We start from the raw sequence: 24518 nt of genomic DNA, 5'->3' as shown, positions 1-24518 counted from the left end.
TTGGGGAGGCAGGCAGGTGGGCCAGCCTGCAGCTGAGCTCGGTGGAGTGCTGGTGAAATAGACCCGAGTCCCGATGCTGTTTCATCCATCGTCTCTCCTCCACAAAAGGATGGAGTTGCCAGCCGGGGTCTGCATGCTGGCCCCTGCACGGGCCTCCGGGTTTCAGATGGTTATGGAGAATGAGCCTACTTCCTGGATCCACAATCTCGTCCCTACGAATTCTGGTTCTGGTTTTGGTTTTGAAGACAGTCTTTTGGGGGCAGTGCTTACTTGTTGCCTCCTGTAAGGGCTCCTCGTTTCAAAAGAGCTCGTTATTCTTTCTACTACTTCCCTCTCTGCAGCCCCTGCAGAAAAGCCACACCACACGGGTTCCATTAAACACCACCAGCCTTTAGGTATTTGGAAAGGACTTCTTGCCCCCCGTATTGTCGCATGGAATCAAGGAGCAGTTATGCGTAAGATTTTGTAGAAGATTCGATGGGCCTGAGCAAGTCCTAAATGGAGCTGTTGTCCAAAAGCAGGTGGCCTGTTCGTTTGCATTTCTGCTTTCAGAAAGGAAATCGGTGCAGTATATTGTTAGAAGTTAGGGGCCTCCCCCCCCCCCCTCCCCGAAGTTAGACTGTTTGATTCTGTTTCCTTTACCTGGTCTTAAGTTTTAAAAGTCAGGAAAAGTGACTACAGTCTTGTATTTATTAAAGCTTTTGATGGCTTTTTGGTTCGTTTGAGATACAAGGGAAAATGGGTTAAATCTATTGTGTCATGTTCTATGTTAGGAGAAGTCATAAATACAAAAGTCAAAAAAAAAATAAGGTGTATCTAATGACACTGCTGTGTACAGATGACTGCCTGAAAGGGTTATCAAAATAGCTAATAACTTCTAGATATCACAGAAACCTCTGTAGGTAGTGGCCTGCCATCTGACGTGTTTTCCACTGCAGCGCGATTAAAAGGTTACCCACACCGTCAGTGTATTAACATACAGAGCACACATGCGGGGAGGAGCTCAGACGCAGGAGAGGACTGAGGTGTTCTAACTTAGGGCACTGGTACCAGGACACTGAGACCTGACAACCGTTTGGGCACATAAAGATTGAATACCTGTCATCCAGATAATATGTAAGCGTCCACATCTGTTTCCATGGGGATAGGTTTGTAAGCTGGCCATATCACTTGAACTTACATGCACTTAAAACAATCATTCCAAGCCAAATGGTTTCAAAAATTGGGTTTAAAAAACACACAAAAATGGAAGTTTAATCTTCAAGGACTAACACATCTGGTAATATTTGCCATTATTTGGTAGGAATAGGATTCTTAGGTTAGGCTAACATGCTAAACATGTTTGTAATTTGTTAAAATATATATCTGGCTTCTTAGAAAAGCACTGATCCTCCTCTATATTTTATTTGACGTTCAGGTCAGTTTTTAAAGCTGGAGAGAACTTGTCCAATTGGTGTATTTTTTCAGTTTCCCTTTTTGAGAGAAGCTCAGGTGTTTCTATGAAATGCTTTGACCTTATATTCGTTAACTATTTAGGGTTCCAGTCAGGAAAAAAGCCAGCACTCCTTTCTGGTGAAGTTGAAGTAGATCCATTGTATGTTCATGTCCTGCAATAATTTAAAAGTTTAAAATTTAGCCCAGCCAGTGTGGCTCAGAGGTTGAGCATCCACCCATGAACCAGGAGATCACGGTTCGATTCTCAGTCAGGGCACATGCCTGGGGTTGCAGGCTCAATCCCCAGTGGGGGACGTGCAGGAGACAGCTGATCGATTATTCTCTCTCATCCTTGATGTTTCTATCTCTTCCTCTCCCTTCCTATCTGAAATCAATAAAAAAATATACATATATTTTTAAAAAATAAATAAAAATTTATAATCCACCAGTAGTAGAAAGAGGTATCTTTCATTTTTATGTAAGTATCCTTTCCCCTTTTATAAGGGTTATTCTCTCAATTGGGAACTAATTTAATCTTATTTAATAATTTGTCCAGTAATCCTGCAAAGACCAACTTTTCAGGAAGATTTAGAATAGCACAGTAGTTTTATGAAACCTAAGTATTTAAGAGAACAGTTCCCATTGCTCTTATGATTTCCTTTAGAGGTATTAGATGACAGCTCTTATTTCTCTTCAAGTTGTAAGTCTCAGGTCACAACAGTGAATACTGGAAGGGGAAAGTACCTCTGCAAAGTGACCAAACAAATGATTGAGGAAGGAGGCTAAACTTTTCTTTTGTAAACTCTTAAAGATCACATATAGTAAAGTGCAAAAATCTTAGGTGTATATGTATGTAGCTCAGTGATTTTTACAAGTGTACACACCTGTGTAACCATTACCCAGATCCGGATGTAGAACATTATCAGTACCCCAAAATCCCCCTCATGCTCTTCCCATTCACAACCTTCCAGATTAGCTTTGCCTGTTTTGAACTTTATACAATATATGTTCTTTGTTTTTGGGTGTCTTTCCTTTAAAGCTGAGATGTAATCATGTTGTTTCCTGTAACATAGTTTCTTCTTTTTGAATGCTGCATAGTATTTCATTGTATAAATATACAAGTTATGTATCCATTTTACTATTAATAGACATTTGGATTCTTTCCAGTTTGGGATTTTTTTCTATTAATATACATTTGGATTTTTTCCAGTGTTGGAAACAGTAGCTCTGAACATTCTGGTACTGTGTCTTTTGGTGTACATACATTTGCATTTCTGTTGCATATATACCAATGTGGAATTGTAGGTTATAGCTACCGACAGTTTTCCACAGTGATTGTACTAGTTATTCTCTAGTAGCATTGTATGTGAGAATTTGAAAACCCATACATCTTTTTAACTTTATTGTTGAAAGTATTACAGATGTCCCCCCTTTTTTTTCTAATTGACCCCCACACCTGTACCCCCTAGCCTGTACCCCCCCACACCCACCCCAGGCCTTCACCACACTATTGTCTGTGTCCATGGGATATGAAACGCCTACATTTTGATTAACAACTGTTTCTATGAAACTTAAGCTGTCAACTCTGAGAGTATTATGTTTAGTTTACTCTGTAATCGAGTAAATAAATCACTCTAATGCCTCAACTTCTGTTTTTAGATATGGCTCGTGGACAGCAGAAGATTCAGTCTCAGCAGAAAAATGCCAAAAAGCAAGCCGGACAAAAGAAGAAACAAGGACATGACCAAAAGGCTGCTGCCAAAGCTGCCTTAATATATACCTGCACTGTCTGTAGGGTAAGGGAAATTGAAAGACATAGCTTTCCCCTGCACAGTTTTTCATTAGAGATTGGTTTGTATAGGTTAAAATTTTGCAATCATGGCAAAATAAATGCTTTACTGAAATAGTAGGTTTAAGAGTTGGTTATTTTAGTACTCCATCTTTCATTCAACAAATATTTTATTGACTGGCTCCTGTGGCCAGGCTGTTTTCCAGGTGTTGGGAAAAGGAGTAAACAAAGCAAAGTTCCTTTCCTCAAGGAGAATAAAGATGCCTTCTTAAGGGAAAACAAGACACTTGAACTTTGTAAAGAAGTCAGATCCACATTCTTAATTTAGAGCTCAGTAAAACTATGTAAGATACCAGTGAATAACACTCTTGTTTCATGATGGGCTTTTTTTCCTTTTACTAAGACCATAGTTAGGATGTCTATAAAACTAGAGTTTGTTCATATTGAGGGCTTTTACTAGAATTAATGTGTTTATTAAATTTGAAGAATAATTATAGCAGCTGCTATTGAGTGCTTTCAGGTGCCAGCCACTGATCCAGGTGTTGTATATGTATGAGCCCACTAATCCACACAACAACCCAATGAGATAAAGTACTTTTATTATATTCATTTTACAGAAGAATAAATTGTCATGGGGATTATATCATTTGCACAGGGTCACCCAATTAATGCATAAAAGAGCTTGGATCTTGCCTAGGGAAGTCAGAATAGTGTAATGTTTGAAAGCTACAGTACCTAGTACTAGGCTAAAGCATAGGTCTTGGGCAAATTAAGCTCTAGGGTTTAATTTCCTTAGTAAAATGAGGATAGTAGGAACTAATTTAAGATTACTATGAAGGTTCAGTGAGAATTCAGGTAACATGCTTAACATAATAATAGTTCAGTATAAGCTACCTATTTGCTGTTAGATAAGCAGTATTCTTCATTCTCTGTGACCACCCCAATGTGAAATGTGGGAATATGTTAGGAATTTCTATATTACATGGTCTTTTTTTATATGACAGCAATTATCTATTATAAGCAGGCTCAGGATTTTTAAAATGTTTACACATTTATGAATAAGCTCTAACTCCTTTTTTGTACAATTTTTGTAATTAGACACAAATGCCAGACCCTAAGACCTTCAAGCAGCACTTTGAGAGCAAGCATCCTAAGACTCCACTTCCTCCAGAATTGGCTGATGTCCAGGCATAAAGTTGTTTACAGGTAATTGACTTTTTTTGTTGTTGTTACTGTCAGGCTTGTATACAAGAACAAAATTGTTTTCTGTAACTATGAAGTTGATTTTTACCTTCTAGCTGACTTTATTGCTTCCTATTTTTCAGTTAATATTTAATTTTAAAATTATTAAAAGTCCATTTTCCCAGACCATATCCTGATGAAATAGAAGTTCCTAACTACATAGAAGTTCTATTTTCTACTAGGGGGATGGAGGGAGGCTGACCAACTCTGGTCCAAGAATGGAAAAGACATGTAAGCTTAAAGAAAATAACTATTACAAAGGTATTGAGGGTCTTGCTCAGAGAAATGATGCAGACCAACGTTCCTGAGTGCCTTTTGCAGGTACCTTACTATAATAGTGCTTAGCAGAACTTCCAGGTGCGTTAAAATATAGGGCAAAATGTAGGTACATTGTATAATCTTGGTAGTTGCTTGAAAATAATCAGGTTATATTTTCTGTATGTTAGAGTTTTTTTCTCATAAATGGTTGTGATGTTGTTGGTGTGAGAATTTTTTTTTTTTAAGTAAATCAAAGTTCAGTTTATAAAATCCCATTGGCAGATCTATCAGACTAACTTGGTAGCTTAGGCATGTGTTTGTTTTTTTTCCTTAGGCATTTGAAATGTATATAAGTTGCATTTGTGCAATGTTTACCTTCACAGAAAATTTTGCTTATGTTTTATAGGTGAATTCATGACACCTTTGACTCTTCTACTGTCTCAGACCTTAGGTAACAAACCTGCAGCTGCTTTTCTAACAAACTGTTGATCAGCAAAAATAAAGGGGCTACAGAAACACTCATTTTTATGCTGTTCCCTTTTGGGCTTCATGCAAAGACAATTCTGTGTAAATGTACAGTTGACTCTAATTTGGAAATCTGAAAATCAGTCCATCCTTGTTATAAAAAAAATTTTACAATTGTAATTATATTGATGTTCATATTGTGTAAAATAACTCATTTAATAAAGTAGTACTTTGATTTTACAACATCACAGGATAAATGGTTCTAGAAATTCTGTTCTAACTTTCCACATTATTTGCCTTATAAAAATCTAATGAATTCATCAGCTAGAATTGTAAGCGCAATTCTTATCTCCCTCTCAGCTCAGTGGCAGGTTCGTTAAACTAGAGCAGACTCATTCATTAAATTTGTGAACACAGTTTTATTGGCAGCCGCTGATCTAGAAGAATGACTTACCTGCTGCCTTAGTATATTGCAATCATGTGTCATTTTCCCCTCTGATTGTTTCCTATGTTTGAGGTTGGAATATTTCAATTTGCTGTATGACTTGGCTATAGCTGCCAGCCAGGTACACCCTGTAGATACATGATAAATTTCTAAAGTGGTTAGATCGTTAGTAAGCCCTTCTGAAAAACTAGGTTTTGAAGTATGTGTCATAATGAAATAATCAGTAAGCCTAGTCATTTATTACAAAATATGATGGAACATGTGTGAATTGGTAAAGATTTATCTTTTATAAATTATTTTGGATTCTTTGAAAAGGCTTCAAATTCTTTCATTTGAAATTGAAACGCATAATTTTGGAGGAGTTTTTGGAAGTTAATGATTTGACCACTTCTAGAATGAATTTTGCATTAACAGTAAGATTGGAATAACTTGTGGCTGGGTTAATTCCCAGAACCTTCTTCCTCCTTTCCTTTTTGAGTCATTGATTTTAGGAGTTTACTTTGTGCTGCTTCCTAAAATCAAAGACTGTGTACAATATGACTTCCGTCTGAACTAGAAAGTATTAAAATAGGCCAGTATCTAGATTGATTTGATTCCAGGGACGGGGAAATGGGTTGGTTCAGATGGATGAGGTAAATCCTACCCAGTTAAGGGAGACTAATTTTAGGGTTCTTCTAATTTGCTTTTGTCAGCTATTAACTTTATGAGTGAAACTGCTGTAACTCAGTTGAAATTTTAAAGTTAATATAATAGGAAGAACACTCAAATATTTCTTGGTAATTGTTTAGAGCCACAAATCTGATCCTGTGGATTAAAAAATGCATTCCCTCCTTGTGCTGCAACTCATCACTGCATTTGTTTTGTAGCTGTGCATATTCTGCCCACCTTGTTTGTCTTCACTGTAAGTTTAAAATAAGATATTTTTAAGGAAAATCGTCAGTGGTGATAGTTTCTTAGCAATTCCTATTCTTATACTATTACTTTAATGATTTTTTCATGTATTTAATTTCCTGAGTTCAGATTTAATATGTTATTTCCCTATATGTTGATTACCAGAACATTAGAGTTTGCCTAATTGCTTGTGGTGGGTATTATAGAAGTTATGGTTAAATTACAATTTAAAAGTTTTTTAAAGTGCTTTGAACATATGTATCTTTATGTTTAGCAACAAATCACTTAAAAACCGCTTACAAGTTTTTGTTTAATTTTTTTTCATTTGTTTGACTCTAATTCAGAATAAAAGCTTTTTGTTCTTGTATTTAACTCTTTTTTATAAGCAGCTGAAGACATCATATTTAAGTATATTTCAGTGATGGGAATAGCTGCATTCTCATCCTCTATGTGAGGATTATTAGTACAATCCCCTCTTTATTGTGTTTGAGCTAAATCTGCTATAAAGGAGAAATTAAAATTCTTAACTATCCTTGTTATTCAATTTGAAGATTCTTTAACAGATCCCAACAAAGTTTATTATAAAACTGTTATGGTGTCTTCAAAGACTTGATAAAATACACTGAGAGAATTGGTCCATTGTATTCTGTATTTCCATTAGTTGCCAAAAGGAATGGGGTTAAGATTAAACTTGTTTCCATTCTCCTTCGTATGGATCTACATCCCCTGTTTAACTGACACACTGGGGGCTCAGTTGTGTGCTGTAATGTCTTATTAAAAGAGATATTAAAGAAAACTAAACTAGTCTAATTTCTTCTACATTGTAGGGGTTTTCATATTGCCTCTTCTCTCTCTCTTTTAATTTTTCAACTTAAAATTTATCTCTTGACTTTAGAGCTCAGTAGTTCTAAGGGTGACAAGAGATTTCTTTCATTTCTCTTTTTTTTTTTCCTGTAGTCTATTTTGGATCTATAGACTATTCATAAAAATGAAAGGAAGAAGGTTGTCGTTCTGAAACCTCAACTCTATAGAATAAGTTGTTAGAAGAGGGAAGTAGTTGACTGTTAATATAAAAATAATACTAAAAAATGCTTAGGTCAGTTAATTGAATTGGATGGATAAGTCCTATATGACATTGACTTAGATTTGAGATAGCACTTCTGGTTTTATATTTAAAATACTGTATAGCTAATTACTTACATTATAATTGTAAGTAACTCAATTATAATTGAGTTCTGAAATGTATGTCACATGGATAAGATAGAATTTACCAACATTATCATTTAAACTTATTGAATCTGAATTCATTTGTGCTAGATTTTCATTTTTGTGGGGGTTTAGGGTTTGGTTTGGTTTTGGTCAGAGATACATAATTTTTGGAGTGTATAACAATGAAGATCAACATTAGGGGGTTGTGTTTATTGTGACTTTACATTCTGAAATCTTCCAGACTAGCCTAATATTTTCTATTGTAAAAGTTTCAGAAAAATCTTAGGCATTTCTAATGTGTAGATTTAATAAAACATCTGTCAACTGAAAAAATAGATGTTTTATTAATAAAAGTTTATCCTGTCATTAATTGTATATTACCTTATTAAGCTGAAAATTAAATGTCTTCTATTTTAAATGTTCTTTGGATAAACTGTTTACTGAATATACCATCTTTGGGGGAGAGGTTTTGTTTTTGACCAGCCATTCTTTAGCTCTAATTTTTGTACTCAATATGGCTTCATATTTTAAAATCTGCACATGTAGAAAGACTTAAATCATTTATTTATGTCCATATGGGCATATCTATACTGTGAAGTAATTATGTTAAAATCAGTATTTTTAATCATTTTTTATGTATACAACATCTTTTTCTATACATATTAATAATAGCTTAGGTTTTTATAGACCACATAGGTACCTCACTTTATCACTGTTTACTGTCTTATAAAATTGAGAATGTAGCTTGTATTTTGGATTCTTATTAAAATTTTAATTACTAGGAAGTAAGCCATTATAATATTTCCTCTATAACAGTGTAATAGTGTGTCTCAAAATGAGTTCTTATAGCTAGGGTGACCATACATCCTGGTTTGCCAAAGACAGTCTTGGTTTAAGTATTTCATATTAAACACCAAATTAATATTGGATAGTAAGGTAGCTCATTATAAGTTAACATTACCTCCTTTTACTCACACGTGTCAGTTTATGTCAAGCAACTGCTTTTTTAAAATGTAGCTTTAAAAAAACTCATACTCAGAAATTCTTACTCATTAAATGGGAACATGTGATACTTAGCAAGGTTTGTCTTTTAAAGTCCTTGAATCTATTTTTATTTGTTATTTTAAAACTCCTAATGGAGACTTAAATATCTGGTAAAATGAACTAGATTCCCAAAACTTTGAAATGCCTTTAATTCGCAGGCATTTAACATATAAACATATTGTTTGTACCAAGTTCATACTTTTGTTTTCTATCATCTTTATACCCAAAGGACTTAGGGAAGATGGCCAGTTGGGATTAGAGGTACTGCTACCTGTTACTATAGAACACTTATTGAGGAAGGAAGGGAAATTAGCATTGGCTGCAAGTTAGATGTCTCCTGGGCTAATAGTATTGAAAACTTACGGCAAATCTTTTGATTTTGATACAGGGTGCTTCTACATATTGATCTGGATCTCTGAAATTTTCTTTTTTATAATTCTTAATTTTGGAATACTTTTAGACCTACAGAGAAGTTGTAATAGTAGTCTAAGAGAGTTCTTGTGTCCCCTCACTTAATTACAGTTTACCCCTATGTTCTTTTTTTAAAAATATATTTTTATTGATTTCAGAGAGGAAGGGAGAGAGTGATAGAAACATCAATGATGAGAGATAATCATTGATTGGCTGCCTCCTGCACACCTCACACTGGGGATCAAGCCTGCAACCTGGGCATGTGCCCTGACTGGGAATCGAACCGTGACCTCCGTTCATGGGTCGTCACTCAACCACTGAACCACTGACCCACACTGGCCGGGCTTAAGGTTCTTTTTTTTTTTTAATAATTGTTTGTTTTTTTTCAATTATAGTTCATGTGCAATATTAATTTAAGGTGTACAACCCACACCTAATTAGTTCTATTCTTACATAACTGTGTTGGGCTTGTCAAAACTAAGAAACCAGCATTGGTGTGTTAACGTTAACTCATTTGTCTATTGACTTTTTCTGTTCCATGATCCAACTCAGAATGCTACATTGCATTTAGTTGTCATTTCTCCTTGGTTTCTTGTGGTCTGTGATGGTTTCTCAGTCTTCCTCTTGTTTTTCATAACCTTGAAAGTTTTGATGTGTAGGGAAGTATGTTCTAGAATCTAGAACATCCCTCAGTTTGTATTTGTTTAATGATTACATTAGGATAACAGGTTTTTGGAAAGAAGACCACAGAGGTGAAGTGCCCTTCTCATTCACCTTGCAGGTGAATGATCCCCACATGACATCACTTGATTAAGGTGCTGTCTGCCAAGTTCTCTGGTGGAAAGTTACTGTTTTTTTCCTTTTCATTTTCATATGCTAGTTTTTCAAAGTAAGTCTAACCCTTAAGGGGAGTGGGGATTTAGCTCCACCTCCTGGAGGGGAGAGTATATGTATATATGTATATTATTTGGAATTCTTCTATAAGGAAGTATTACAAGAAGCTCCTGGCTCATCTTGCATTTTTTTTTCTTCCCAGCCCTAGATTGAGCCATTTCTTTAAAGAGTCCTGATTCCTTTTATTGGAGAATGGTATTTAGAAACAAGATCTGGTCACTGGGTCTGAGGTTTGTGGCAGGGTATTTTTGTGTGTGTGCTTTTTTTTTAAATTATGAAATATTGAAATTCTCCCCACTGTTAACTAATATGATTTGAGGGTTGTAGGAAGAAGAGTATCTTTATCCCAGATTTTTAGGGTTTTCTACACATCATTGTTGAAGCATTCTCTTTTAAGTCACCAACATATTTATTGAGAATAAGATATGTGAAGTTGCTTTATAAGCTGTAAAGCATTACATAAAAGCAATTTATTATAAAAAATGTAATTAAGTTTCCTTATCTATAGAAATTAAAATGTATTTTAGGAGATAGTGCATATATTTATTTACATAATTTTAAGCTATATGGCTAAGTGTATAGACAATAATTTCTACGGGAATACATAAGAAGGAGATGACTTAGGAGTTGGAGAGGTTGATCTGTGCCTGAAAGGAGGGGGAGTCCGCTGGGGGAGGAGTAGGAGTGAATAGGGAATCAAAATGAGGATGGCTGAGTGAGCAAAAAGCTCAGTCAAGTACATAAGTTTCTTTGAGAGAAAGTGAGTAGGCCAGCCAGAGCGTAAGGCTTGTGAATGAGAACCTTTGAGCCTACGAATGAGAGTGGGGAGCGGTCATTAGAATGGACCCATATTGTGCGATGTGTGCACACTGCAATAAATAGTTCAAATTACTCCTAACACTGTGGGGACCCTTTCAGGGTTTGGGGGTGGGGGAGTGACATGTTAGGAAGATAAATATTTACCAGTGATATATTCTGTTACTGTTTTGATAAGAAATTTTTTTTACAAACTCTTGTACTTTCCTTATTTTTTAGCAGAGTATATCATCCATAATCTAACCTCTGATTATTCAAGGTCATCATGAATGCAGATTTACAGGCAGTAATTTTGCTCTGCTGTAACGCAGTGATACTGCTAGTGCTCAGAGTGCTGTATTTAGGAACGTTTGTCTCTGCACTACATGGTCCCCAGACTACAGTGTCTCTAAATGATATTTATTGTCTTCTACTTTATTATAACAGTAATACCTTTTCATTACATCTAAAAATTTGGAGAATATAGTAAAGTTGAATTTTAAATATTTACCAGGACAGATACTTTTTGATGATGATTCTCTCTCACACATATACACACATCTACACATGCATACATGCAAATACAGGGTGTCCCCCAAAAATGTATACACACTTTGAATGATTACGAAGTCAGTGTTTCCTAACATATAATTCATTTTCAACATTTAAAAGAATCTACAGAAATGAATAGTTATTTTTGTTGATGCCTATTTTTAAACTAATGACTGTTCTGGTCCAGGCACTGCTGATAACGCAAAGCAATAGAATCGCAAACATCAAGAGTCATTTCATCAGTATTTGTGCACCCTCAATTTGTTGACTGTTGTCGGTTTTGGACCGTAAGCTTTTATCTTTTATGTATAAGTTAATTCATATTTTTGTTTTTATGTAGTTATGTCTGCATGTTATGGTTTTGTCCTTTGCCATTTCAGTTAATACACATAACAAGAGGGTTTTTTCTCATGTTATAAACTTCTTGTGAAATTTTTGTGGCTGTATAATGATCCATTGGGTAGGTTTGCTATCTTCTTTAAAAAAAACAATTCCCCTGTTTTTAATATGTATAGAAGTCTATTTCCAACATTTAAAGATTTTTTAAATTGATTTTTAGAAAGAAAGGGAGAGAGAGAAACATTGATGTGAGAGCAAAACATTAATCAGCTGCCTCCTGCGTGCCCCCTACTGGAATCACGCCCACAACCCGGGCATGTGCACTGACGAGGAATCGACCCCCTTCACCCCTTACCCACCTCTCCCAGGCCTTCACCACTCTCTACTGTCTGTGTCCATGGGCCATGCATATATGTATATAAGTTCCCTAGTTAATCACTTCCCACCCACCCTTCAACCCCCGCCCCCCGCCTTAAGGGAAATTGTTATTCAAGACTAATGAAATCTGCTTTTAATTTATTGACACCTGCCTGTTGTGAAGAAATAGGAAAAGTATTTTTATTATAGTTCGTTCAGAAAGTTACAGTAACAAAATAGCCTTTCATGCTTCTAGATCTTTCTGATCTGCATTTTGTTAGGTTCTGTTATTTCATATTTTCGTGTATGGATTTTATTGTAACAAAATAGACTGTACTTAAGCCTGGCTTTGAGTAGTCAGGAATATTTCTGATAGGAAGAGTTCCTGAAATCGGATAGGAGATTGTAAAACATGAGAATTTAAAGCTGGAGACCCCGTGAGAAAAATGACAAAGTCTAAGTTTAGATTTGGCTCTGTTTCAAAGCTGAGTGAACTTGAACAAGTTACTTCACCTTTCTGAGCTATGGTATCTTCTGTCACCTTATAAAATGCAGAAACTAATACCTACCTCAAAGGATTGTTCTACCTGAAAGAGTGACACAAGTATAAGTAATTGCCTATCATTGGCGCTCATCCTTCTTTTTGCCCATTTCTTCTTGTGCTTTTCCTCATTGAAATGCTTCCATCTGACCCCAGTCTCTTTCTGTAGAAATTCTACCCATTCTTTAGGGCTCAACTCAAATGCTGATTTTATTTTTTCATGAAGCTTAGCACTTTAAGAAAAATATATTAAATGTGGGAAAGAGGAATACATAGTACTAAATATGAAACAAGGCTGAAAACTATAAAAAAAATAATGTCAGGAGACTTGAGTTTTAGGAGGGCAAAGTTCCTAAAAAGTGGTAAAGAAAAAAAGCTTAGTTTTCAGCTAAGCATCAGTAACAAGGAATGTGTGTTCACTAGCACTGCCTTAGCCACTTCTGTTTACTCACCATGTATTTTGTAAAGTCTCATTGTAAAAATGAAACAAGCCTAATATGAAATAATATGGAGACATCTGATTTCATTGGGTGTTCACCTGGCCTTGATTAATTACAATTCATAAGGCTGTAAGAATTCACCTTAAATCAGAACCACTGTCATTCTAGGAAAGTGATATAGATGGGAAGCTACCCACGGGACTAGAGGTAGGTAATTTGTTTCTTGATTTTCAAAAAGTACAAAAGAGAACATTGAAGAAAGTGCAGAACTGTATATTTGCTCTTAGTCTCTAGGTAAATACATGCATTGTCTTTTACTGTGAGCCTCCCTTTTTCTCATTTGGACTAATTTCATGTGTAGTCTCTTCCTCCAACCACATTTGCTTTCCCTGCAACATGAGCCCAGGTCCAGGCACATCCCCTCTGAAGCTGTCTGTTCTCTATTGCCCACCAGCGGAGCCCCCACTCCTGGGCTGTAGCTGGCAATGCCTCCACAGTCGGGCCCAGCATGTGCTCCAGCCAACCCCTTCTGCTGCCGTATCTGATCCCAGGCTCCTCCTAAGGTGAATTATGCGCTGTACTTGAGTAACTCTGACTGCTCTTTCTTACCCCACACAGTTTTTTGGTCTGTAAGCTAGGATGCCCTCTTTCTCTTCTATTCCTTTGAGATTATCTCTGACTTTTCCCGACGCTTCTTAATGTAATAGGATCACTCCTTGCGTAGCCAGTTGGAGTAGTCTTTTATCTTTGCATCATTATGTATTCTGTTCTTTCTAGGATCCTTGGAACAGGAATTACTTGTTTTTGTGCCTACTTGAGTGTTGATAACCAACCATGTGACTATTTATTATCTTTAAATATAACATTCCCTGAATGACAAGACAAAATTCTCATTCCTTTTGTGGATTACTTTTTAAAAGCTTTTTTATTTACTTTTTTAGATGACTAAAGTCATAGGAGTGTTTGTTACAGGCAGTGCCATGCATGTAGAATACTTTATACTTGAAAAGGTATTTTTGCTTTTTTGAAATACATAAAACATCCACAAAGCATGTAAAAAGTATAAGATAAGATACATTATGCCCTTGAAAAAGTAAACTTGTAAAGGGTTTGTGGCAACATTTTGTTTTAGTATTTAGCACACGTAGTTTGAAATATGATGCTGGGACTTAGAAGTCAGGACTGAAGAGAGAGATTTGCATTAATCTTCATAACGGTGATCTTTGAAACCTTAGAAATAGGTGATATCTCTAAGACAATATGTAGTCAAAAGACCAGGAAGCTGAGTATAAAACTGAAAAGCCCTCACTGTTATAGGGTGGGTAGAGATGGAGCTAGGAAGAGTAATCAAAAGAGCAGCCAAAGGGTAAGAAGAGTACCAGGCCAATCTGGACTCGCAGAAGAGACTGAGCAAGCCTGGGCAGTCGGGCAAGAGCTGCCATTCATTCATTGAGTGTCTGCTTTGAGCCAATGTGTGGATTAAATACATTCTCAGCAGCAGTGGTCATTATCCCAAATGCTTTCCTGAGGTCAAAGAAGTGTAGTTTCAGGAAAACAGGAGGGGTAGAAGCTAGGAGGTAAGGAAGGAACAGATGTAAGGTAGTGTCACATGACATGGGTTCATCCTTGCAATCAAGGCGTCCTTCAGAGCCACCTAGAGCACTGATGGCCAGGGAAACCTGTTTGTGGTTGGACAGAAAAAGTGCTCACAGTTTAAAATGTACTGTAAGGTGTTTATTTTTTAAACACAGTAAGCTTAACTTATACTTAAAATGTTGGCATAAAATACTAAGATGTGATTAAATATGCCATAATTAAGTATAGCATCTTGACCTAGCTCTTCGGTGTTTTAGTCCTCTGTGATACGTGAAATTTACTAGCCTTTATTGGTAGCATGAAAGCAGAGTATTCCTTGAGTTGGTTGGACAGGGAATAGAGATTCATTTTTAAGTTTTAAAAAAAATGTAGTAGTGGTTATTTTCTTGAAAGAATTTCTAGAAGTGAAATTTCGGGCATGAAAATGCAGCCGCTTTCACACTGGCTGTCCTTTGACATAGGGTACTAGGCCTGTGTCCAGCCTGTTTTGCATGGGGCAGTGGTGGAGACATTCAGAAGCTCCTGGTAGCACTATGAGCAGGAATTTTTTTTAAGTATGTTAAAGTGCTTTTGTACCGTGTGAAGCCCTTTGAAGGGGTGCTGTAGTGGTTCTCCAGGGTGGTGCCGGCACACTGGTGTGTGGTTTCCAGCTGTGAAAAGCAAATTAACTACTGATCATTTTTTAACTTGAGATGGAGAGGAAGGGAGAGGACGAGAGAGAGATCGGCTTGTTCTACTTATTTACCCATTTATTGGCTACTGCTTGTATGTACCTTGACCGAGATCAAACCCCTCAGCCTTGGTGTATCGGCCAGAGCAATAGTCCCTTACTTTTCCATTCATGCCATGAAACTGGTTTTCCTTTTGTTTTAATTGGTTCATTGAGTGATGGGTTGATTATTTGGGGTTTTTAAATTCAAAATGCTACTGTTGTTAGATGATTGTTTGCATTGTCTAAAGGGAAAAATTGACAAAGACTGCTCTTGATCTCAACGGGGCCTCTGTTCTTTAAAACAACTCAATATAAAACCCGATTTTAACTGGCCTGTGCTAAGGCCCTAATAAGAGAGCCTGCTACTTTAAGGGAATAGCACAGCCTATGGTATATCTAGCAACTAAAGTGGTGACACCTTCCTGCTTTTTTTGTTTCTCTTAGGCACAGATTTCTTTCACTGCTGCCAGAGAGGATACTGCCCCACTTATTTTGTCCTTGTATCTTTGGACTTTGAAGTGGGCACCTTAATCCTTTAGTGTCAGTGTCAACAGAATGCTGTCAATGTCAGGACCACTGTCAGTGTTTTCACACTGGGAACCATGCACAGTTGACCCTTGAGCAATGCGGGGCTTAGGGGTGCCAACCTGTCTACAGCCCAAAACTGTGTATAACTTAAGTCAGCCCTTTTCATATGCAGGTCCCAACCAAAAACACAGGAAAGGTAAAATGTAATTCTGTCCTGTCATTTACTGCTTCTACCACATGTTTTATTGACCTTTCATTAGTCTCCCAAAAATATAACAATATTTAAATTCTGGTTGTTTTGGGGGGAATGACTGTTTCTTGTCATTTGCAAAGAAATAGTATAGCATGAGAATTTAGAACATGGGCTCTAGGCTCACCTGTGTTTGAGTTTCAGCCCTGCCTCCTACCTATGTGATGTTAGATAAGTCGCTAAATCTAGCCAACCTTCAGTTTCATTGGGTAAAGTAGGATGATAATAAGTTAATTACCTCTTAAATGTGATAAAAGTATTAAGTGCTTGCTTAGAGCAGAGGATTCACTAAATGTTAACCAAACACAATAAGCAACCTAATTTTCTGACCCTGGCAGATAAGCTGCTTGACTATTTGGTGTCTGAATTCAGAGAGTGCCAGGAACTTTGAGAAAGTCACTTGATCCTTCTGAGTTTCAGTAAAATGAAGAATGTGCCTACCTCCCAGGCTTAAATGAGCTAATGTCAAAGCACCTGGAGGAATATTTGCTCAACATATAATTACCGAGTGCTTTAGGGGATGCAGCAGGGGACAAAATAACAGTTTTGGTGTTCATGGGGCGTACACAGAGTAGAGCTAAATTAATACTGATTTTCAATCAGAAAAGGCAAAGAAATGCCACATATTCAAGTTATAAAATCTTAGGAAGAGAGCAAGTTTTATTCACAAAATTAATGAAACGTCTTGTCACCAGCAGCTAGAAATTTTTGTCACTAGTATAAAACAAGTGGCAGTAGTTGGTGACTGTCTACTAGGGCTTCATAGATACCCGAGTATGGATTTAAAGCCACCTTTCTGGTGCCATGGGCCTTGTGCCTTCATTCACCATGTTTGCCAGTGGTGACTCATTCTGCCAACTCCTGGAACAAATGTGAAATGGAATCTGGATTGTAGCTCTCGTGACCTGGAGCCCTGGTGGTGAGACAAGGGCTCTGAGTACAGGTGGTATTTTAATCTCTCCCATTAAAGGTCATGCCTGGGAGAGGTATGGGAAGTGAACAGATGGTGTTATATGTGGCCTCAAATAAGATCGTTTGTTTTTCCGCGCCATGGTTTATAGTATCACTATTACAAAGTTCTAAAGGGGCCCCTGGGAAGCTGCTGCCAAAATAGGATTGTAAGTTTAACAGATGAGGGAATCTACCTTTGAAGCATAAAAGGGAGAACGTGGGGACAGGGTGGGGAAGCCTTCCGACCACGGTGTGGTTCTCACGCTGAAGAAAGGAAGTCTTGAGTAGAAAAGCCTCGGATTGTAGTGTATTCTGAGAAAGCTTCTGTCAGGCTATGGAGTGTCTCCAAGCCAGAGTCACCCAGGAGAGGAACCCTGTGCAGGGCAGGAACAGGCCAGCACTGCCCCTGCCCGGCTGTCGGTGGCTGGGGGCTGTGCCCAGGCAGGTGGAGAGCTTGGCCTCAGCACAAAGACGGGGAAGCAGTGGGGCAATAGTTGGGTCTGTTAGTTAGATTTCCCACAGCTGGTTGTCTTCAAGGAGATTTGAACAGCACTCTCTCATGGGTGCTGTAGACCCTAAATACATCCTTTTTGGTGGAGGGTGGGGAGATGTGGCATATGAGGTAGGCCCTTAGGAATCCTATAGCCAAATAGACTCACATCTAGATCATTGTTCGGTATTGATCACCTATGTGCCAGGCACCGAGGGTGCAACCCCAAGCATGATTGAAGGGCCCCTGCCTTCATGTACTTGGTAGTCTGCTGGGCAGACAGGTAGGAGAATGCCAGTGCCCTCCTGTAGACAGAGTGGTTACCAAATTCCTCTCTGGGGGCCAGTAACCTGGGCCTCGCAGGCTGAGGAAATAGCAAGTACACAGGCCCTGAGGCAGGAAAGAGGTCAGTCTGTGGTCGGAATGGCAAGAGGGACCATATGCTGGAGTGAAGGGAACATTCCGAGTATGGGATGGCCTGGGATGAGGTTAGAGCAGGAGCCAGATAAGACAAGGCCTTGTCAGATACAGCAAGGCTTTCAGACTTTAACATTTTTTTTTTTTTTTAAATTTCAGAGAGGAAGGGAGAAAGATGAGATACAGCAAGGCTTTCAGACTTTAACATTTTTTTTTATTTTTTAAATTTCAGAGAGGAAGGGAGAAAGATTGAAATATCAATAAGAGAGAATCATTGATCAGCTGCCTCCTGCCTACCCCCACTGGGGATCAAACCCGCGACCCAGGCATGTGCCCTGACGAAATTGAACCAGGACCTCCTGGTTCATAGGTCAACACTGAACCTCTGAGCCACACCAGCTGGCCTGACTTTATTCTAAGTGCAATGGGAAGAACTGAAGATGTTCTAAGCAGGGGAGTGATGGGATCCAATTTACATTTTGTCAAGAGCGCTCCTCCTGCGGTGTTGAAGGATAATTTGGAAGTGTGGTCATGGAAACAGGTTAGGAGAGACTAACAGTTTTCCAGGTGAAGATATTAGAGACTTGGACTTGGATGGTGTCCACAGAGAAGTGGACTGATCTAAAAGGTATTTGAAAGGCAGCAGCATCTGGATCCGCTGTTGGCCTCTCAGGTGTGTGGCTTACCTGGCTGCTTACTGATGCCATATACTGAGCTGGGAGAAGGTACGATCGGGGAGTAAGGACTCAGTTCTGGACATGTTTGGGATGTGCACTAGCCAAGGGGCAATGTCAGGTACGTTGCACTTAAAGCAGTTATATCCAAATGCATGTATGACTCTGGGGGATACGTTGGGCTGGAGACAAATTCTTGAGTTGTCAACGTGGGAGGTATTTGAAGCTATAGGATTGGATGCGATTGCTTAGAACAGAGAAGAGGTTCTAAGTCCAAGCCCTGAGGAACCCTGTCAGGAGTTAGGTAGAGGAGGAGGGAAGATCCAGGGAGGAGGGCCAAGCAGCCCAGGGAATAGAGCACTTCAGGGAGGAACACTCATTGCTAAACGATGAGGCCAGTAAGACAAAGCTAGAAAATTCTCAACAACATGAGGGCATATTGGCGATCTGAACATGGTCATTTTCGAGTGAGCGGTGAGGACAAAAGCCAAATTAGTGGGTTTAAGAAGGAATGGGAGGTGGGAAAGTAGAAATAGCATGTGTAGACCTCCCGTTTGAAGAGTTTTATTGTGAAAGGGAACTGAGGGATGGGTTAATCATTGGAGGAGGATGCCAAGTCATGGGCATCTTAAATTTTCATCTACTTGATTGTTGTTTGTTTTAAGATAGAATCTGTAAAAAGAACATTGGGACTAATAGTCTTCATCACAGAGGTGCCGCCAGCCACCGGATGAAGAGGGCCCGGTCAGCAGGGACTCCGCTGGATCAGGCTGGTCAGAGTGACGGGGCTCTCAGCAGGTGGGAGCCCTTGGAAGGTGGTTCTGAGCAGTGTCACTCAGATGTCCCTGACTTAGCTCTGAGGGAATGAATCCAAATGTCCTCTAAGGATGCCGATGACCACCCCACAGGGCCCGCCGCTGATGAGTACAATGAAAGAACAGCAACTGTCAGAGGCAGAGGCCTGCTCCCACCTCAGCAAATGAGCAGCAGCCACAGGAAGGACAGCCCAGCACTTGGGCCTCGGGAGCACTGAGACCCACAGTGAAACCATGAATGAGGTCTTTTCAGGGATCCCGCAGCACCCGTACTGCGGATAGCACAAGAAGTCGTGAGCCAAAAGTCATCTCCTGTCGTTTTTGCCATAAGCGTTTTCCAACCCCTTGATTGCCTGGGGAACAACTGTTTTGCCAGAATGATGGACTCCAAGCAAGGGCCAGAACTCACCCTGTGAAGATTAGGGGAGATTCAGTAACTTCATCAAGAAGGCTTGAAGCTGACATATCAGAGGGTGGGAAAATTGCTTGGGTGAACCTGTAACCCTTGGTATTCATAAGAAAACGTGTGTGACATAACTTAGAGCAACTAGAGAATCCCTTAGTTTTGTTTGCATGGGAAAAGGTAAGGAAGTAAGTCCTCTCTTACCCATGGTGTTGACAGGTTCTCCAACTTTAAGGAAACAGCTTACAACAAAATAGCAGTTAAGTTCCTAAGGTATCTCATCAGTGTTAGAGTGAAACAGGCTTATTCGAGGAACTATATCTGATTTCAAGTATTAAGCAAAAGGGATTTGAGATGTTAACATCTGGAAGAAATCAGTATTTCCCAGGTACCCTAAAACATGGAACTCAGGACTGGCACATGGATGCTCTGATATAAGGCATGGCTGAGGAGTAGTGTATGTACAACACTTACAGAAGTGCACAGGGAGAAGCATGGTGGAGACGGCGGAGCAGAAAGAGAATCAGAAGTTATTTCACCCTGGGGGCAGCATAAAGGCCATTACCAGCATGTATAGGCCATGGTTTCCTAGTCCAAGTTCCAAAAAGGTAAGACATAGTAACATAAAAATGTATTTCAGCCTGGCTGGCATGGCTTAGTGGTTGAGCGTCAACCTATGAACCAGGGGATCTTGGTTCAATTCCTGGTCAGGGCACATGCCGGGGTTGCTGGCTGGATCCCCAGTGTGGGGTATGCAGGAGGCAGCAGATCAATGATTCTCATCGTTGATGTTTCTATCTATCCCTCTCCCCCCTCTGAAATCAATAAAAATATATCTTTAAAAAATGTATTTCAGTTATCTAAGCCTTTACTAGAATGTTCACTCTGCTAAAAGAGTGCATTTGGTAACTTTTGGGCATGTTGACAATTTCACCTCTGAGAAGATGAATGAAAAATGAGGGTCAACTATCGAGATATACTTCTCACCAATAATGAAAAACATGTCATTGTAGAGTTCGCAATTTCATATAGAAAAGGTATTGAAACTAACAGTGAAAGAGTGGTGTGAAAACAAGAGCAAAAGTGTGCCGGATTCTAGTGGGAGGGCCTGGGTCAGTGGAACTCACTCGGGCCAGATGGAGTCCAGCTCACGGAGTCTTCGCTTTAATGGGATGTAATGCAAAACGTGTAGAAAACTATAGGTAGGATTTCATAACCGGTGACTAAAAGAGATTGGGGGCAAGAGAGATGAAGCCCTAAATAAGGCAGTTCTGTCACATAACCACATGTGATTGACAAGAGAAAGAAGGTACTCAGAGGCTCTAGTGGATGGGGGGGTGCCCTGAGGGTGCCTGAAATAGCATCAACTGTAGGACCAGAAGGACAGCCGAAGCTGGTCCCCAGGGCTTTTCAACCAGGGCTAGTTAGGACTTAGACTGTGTTTGGAGAGCAAAGGTCAGGGAGGAGTGTTACTCAAGACAACAGCTGACAGGAAACAGCAGAATACTGTGTAGGGAAGGATCGGTAAAGGAAGACCCCAGAAGTGATGGCAACAGTGCAGAGAGCATGGCTTTGTCAGCGTCTGTTTCTCTGGTCCAGGACCAGGCATTTCCTTTGAGTCTGCCGGTCAAGCACAGACCTGAGCTCTGAGGCAGCCCTGGTGTGTCAGGTCTCACCTGTTCGCACCCAGCACTGAAAAGCTCTACTCTGAACACACTAACCTGTGCTTGAGCTGTCGACCCACATGCCACAAGGTCGCGTGCCACTGGCTGAGGCTGCAGGACATTAGGATCCTCGGGGGCTCACAGCCTGAACATTCCTTTTTATCCACCAAGGCTGCAGCCTAATTTATCGGACAATAGGCAAGGTTTCCTATGGAATAAGGCCTTAAAAATGTAATCCTTTCTAGTGATTAGATCTGCAGCGATCCTCAGTTCTGCACATAGAAAAATACAGATGCTCAGTCCCCACCACAGCCAGACCAATTCAATCTGATCGCTGGGGAGGGGCCCAGGCATGGCGTGGGTTGTTTTTTGTTTGTTTGTTTGTTTTTTCTGTTTTGTTTTGAGCTTTCTAAGTTGTCCTGATGTGCAGCCAGGGTGGAGAACCTCTACTGTTTAAACATTAGAAATGTTTCACACTTTAAAAGGCTCCATTCTACGTGATACCTAGTTCTTTTCAAAGAAAAAAAATTCCTTTCCACTTCTTCTCTATCAAAATTAGAAAAGATGAAACAAACATGGTTAAAAGAACATTCTCTATAGGTAGCTGTACAGTGTACTTATGCCTCGAGGCCCTAAATGCTTACCTTCAGAACACTAAAAAGACTTGTACATGTAACTGAATAGCCCTAGGTTCGTGCAGCTCATGAGACATGAGAATGGCCAAAGGGCAGGAAACAAGGAAATGTCAACCTGTTGTCCAAAAGGTGACTCATGGACAGTACAAGCCAGTAAGCTTGAATTCGTTTCCTGGAAAAACCATAGAATTCCTAATTTAAATAAATCTGTGAGTCTTCCAAAAGGAATCAGTAAGGTGGGAAGACCATTCCTGTTTGGGTAGATGGGGAAGGGGGGGGAGGGAACGCTGGTGATGGGGTCCTCCCTCCATCTATCCAGATCACACAGAATCTCAGGTTCTATCCACAGGATGTTTAGTCCTCTTTGTAGTTCTAAGATTCTTTGAAAGCTCCAGTTGTAAACCTCTTTATCATGGAAGTGGATTGTAATATAAAGAATATTGTCCCAAGTGATGCTATACTCCAGCCCAGGAGTATATATGTGTGTGCGTATGGGGTGGGGGGTGGAATAGCCGGACACAGATTCTCCCACATTACTTCTCTCCAAAGCTCTCCCTCTCCCCAGACACTGTGAAACCAGATGCAACAGACTTGCTTTGGTCCATTGGTCTCTTGGTCCAACCTCAGCTGTTGTTTTCATCTTTAACCTTCGTTGCCTCACTTGTGCTCAGTTCTTATCCAGATAACATAACAGAATCATTTCACAGAGCTGACCTGGCCTTTCTTCCCTGCGGACATCCGAGGCCCAGGCTGCGGCCACTTTGTGTGCATCCATGTTCTCTGTCCGCGCACGTTCCCCAGGCAGACTCTGAGTGCCTTCTGGAGACGCCCCTGAAGACTGCATTGGAGGAGGTCAGCTTCCCAAAGACTCCTCTGTAGAAAAATCCCATGTGTATCCCTTACTAAGCCCAGTTTTCCAGTCACATGAATTTTCTGGAGTATTTTTGGAGAAAACCAGATATACTGAGGAACTGCTGGGTAGGTCCTTTACAAACATCTTTCCCCCAGATGTAGACAAAGTTAAATTTATTCTTGGCATATAAATCATCAGAATAAGAAGGTAACATTGAGTCAAGAAGGTGCTTTTGTTCAACTGCATCTAACAGAGACCCTCAGCTTAAGCACTGTTGAGGCTTGTCTCTCCCCTAAAAGTCTGAAGGTCTGCCTCTTAGGACTAGTGCAGTGTCTGCACGGGGTCAGGGACCAGGCTCCTCACTGCTTTGTTATCCATCAGGGAGGGCCCAGGTGGCCCACTGCACCCACATGCAGGCAGGAGAGAGGCAGGGCACAGCCTCCGCCCACGGGCAGCACCCAGTGCTTAGACACACGCACGCACGCGCTCCAGCCACTCCAGCTGGGGAGTGTCTTTATTTTGGGCAACCAGTGAAAACATTCTGTGAAGAGGAGAACAGCCAAGGGGAAAGACAAGGAGTCTCTCTAGCATACTCCTGGAAAAGAAACCATTTCAGAGGGGGGAGGGCCAGGAATCCTGATCTCATTCCGTGACATCTGGCTGAAGGTCTCTGAGTCACAGCAAAGGCGTGTGCCCTCCCCGCTCCTCCTGTAGAGGGAACACTCCACTATCACCAGGCCGGCCGCTCCTCCGCTCCTCCCCGGACTTGGCCCTGGGCTGTGAGGTGGCCTTGAGGTCAGCAGTCTCTGACCCACCGTCAGAGCCAGCCCACGGCCTCACTAGGACATCACAGAAACCACAAGCCTGGGCTGGAAGGTGGTCAGAAACCGGAGAAGATTCTCCCAGCAGCCAAGCTAATTAGGAGGAGAACCTGCTTTCCACCTGCCTCGTCAATATGTGCACATCTGTTCTCGCCATTACATGCCTCGCCTGCCACACAAGCGTTTTCCATCAATTCCTGGGCGCTGTGCTTCCAGCACTCTCTCCTAAGTGCTCCTTTCCTTTACTCCTCCAGCTGCTTAAAACAATTGTCTCAAGCATTTGAACAAACCCACATACACTCCCCTCCCATGCTTTTTGTTGTTTAAACAAAGAGAATGCTGCTTTCTGTGTGTGTTTTTTGAAAAAAGCCAGAGAGCCCTGACCAGTTTGGCTCAGTGGCTAGAGCGTCGGCCTGTGGACTGAAGGGTCCCAGGTTTGATTCCGGTCAAGGGCATGTACCTTGGTTGCAGGCACATCCCCAGTAGGGGGTGTGCAGGAGGCAGCTGATGGATGTTTCTCTCTCATGGATGTTTCTAATTCTCTATCCCTCGCCCTTCCTCTCTGTAAAAAATCAATAAAATATATTTATTTTAAAAAAAGCC

The 24518-nt window shown here is 40.0% G+C and overlaps 1 protein-coding gene across 9 annotated transcripts in view; it reads left to right on the top strand.

Moving 5' to 3' along the window:
* ZNF706 (zinc finger protein 706) overlaps positions 1-24518 on the top strand; it is a 43824-nt gene that overhangs the window by 13314 nt on the left and 5992 nt on the right. For 2 of the 9 annotated variants that reach the window (XM_014550236.1, XM_014550238.1), the window contains exons 2-4: positions 3094-3230; positions 4322-4429; positions 5130-7320. In XM_014550236.1, the coding sequence (XP_014405722.1) occupies positions 3096-3230; positions 4322-4417 (231 nt within the window). In that variant the 5' untranslated portion in view covers positions 3094-3095 and the 3' untranslated portion in view covers positions 4418-4429; positions 5130-7320. Of the gene's footprint in view, positions 1-262; positions 283-375; positions 396-436; positions 456-496; positions 522-544; positions 564-1097; positions 1117-3093; positions 3231-4321; positions 4430-5129; positions 7321-24518 lie in introns of those variants that run through there. The other 7 variants (XM_014550230.1, XM_014550233.1, XM_014550232.1 and 4 more) reach the window with 7 other exon arrangements.

This window comes from Myotis brandtii, unplaced genomic scaffold (genome assembly GCF_000412655.1).
Source record: "Myotis brandtii unplaced genomic scaffold, ASM41265v1 scaffold59, whole genome shotgun sequence".
Taxonomy (NCBI): Eukaryota; Metazoa; Chordata; class Mammalia; order Chiroptera; family Vespertilionidae; genus Myotis; species Myotis brandtii.
The sequence above is the reverse complement of the archived record's forward strand: the minus strand, read 5'-3'. Positions and strand labels throughout refer to the sequence as shown.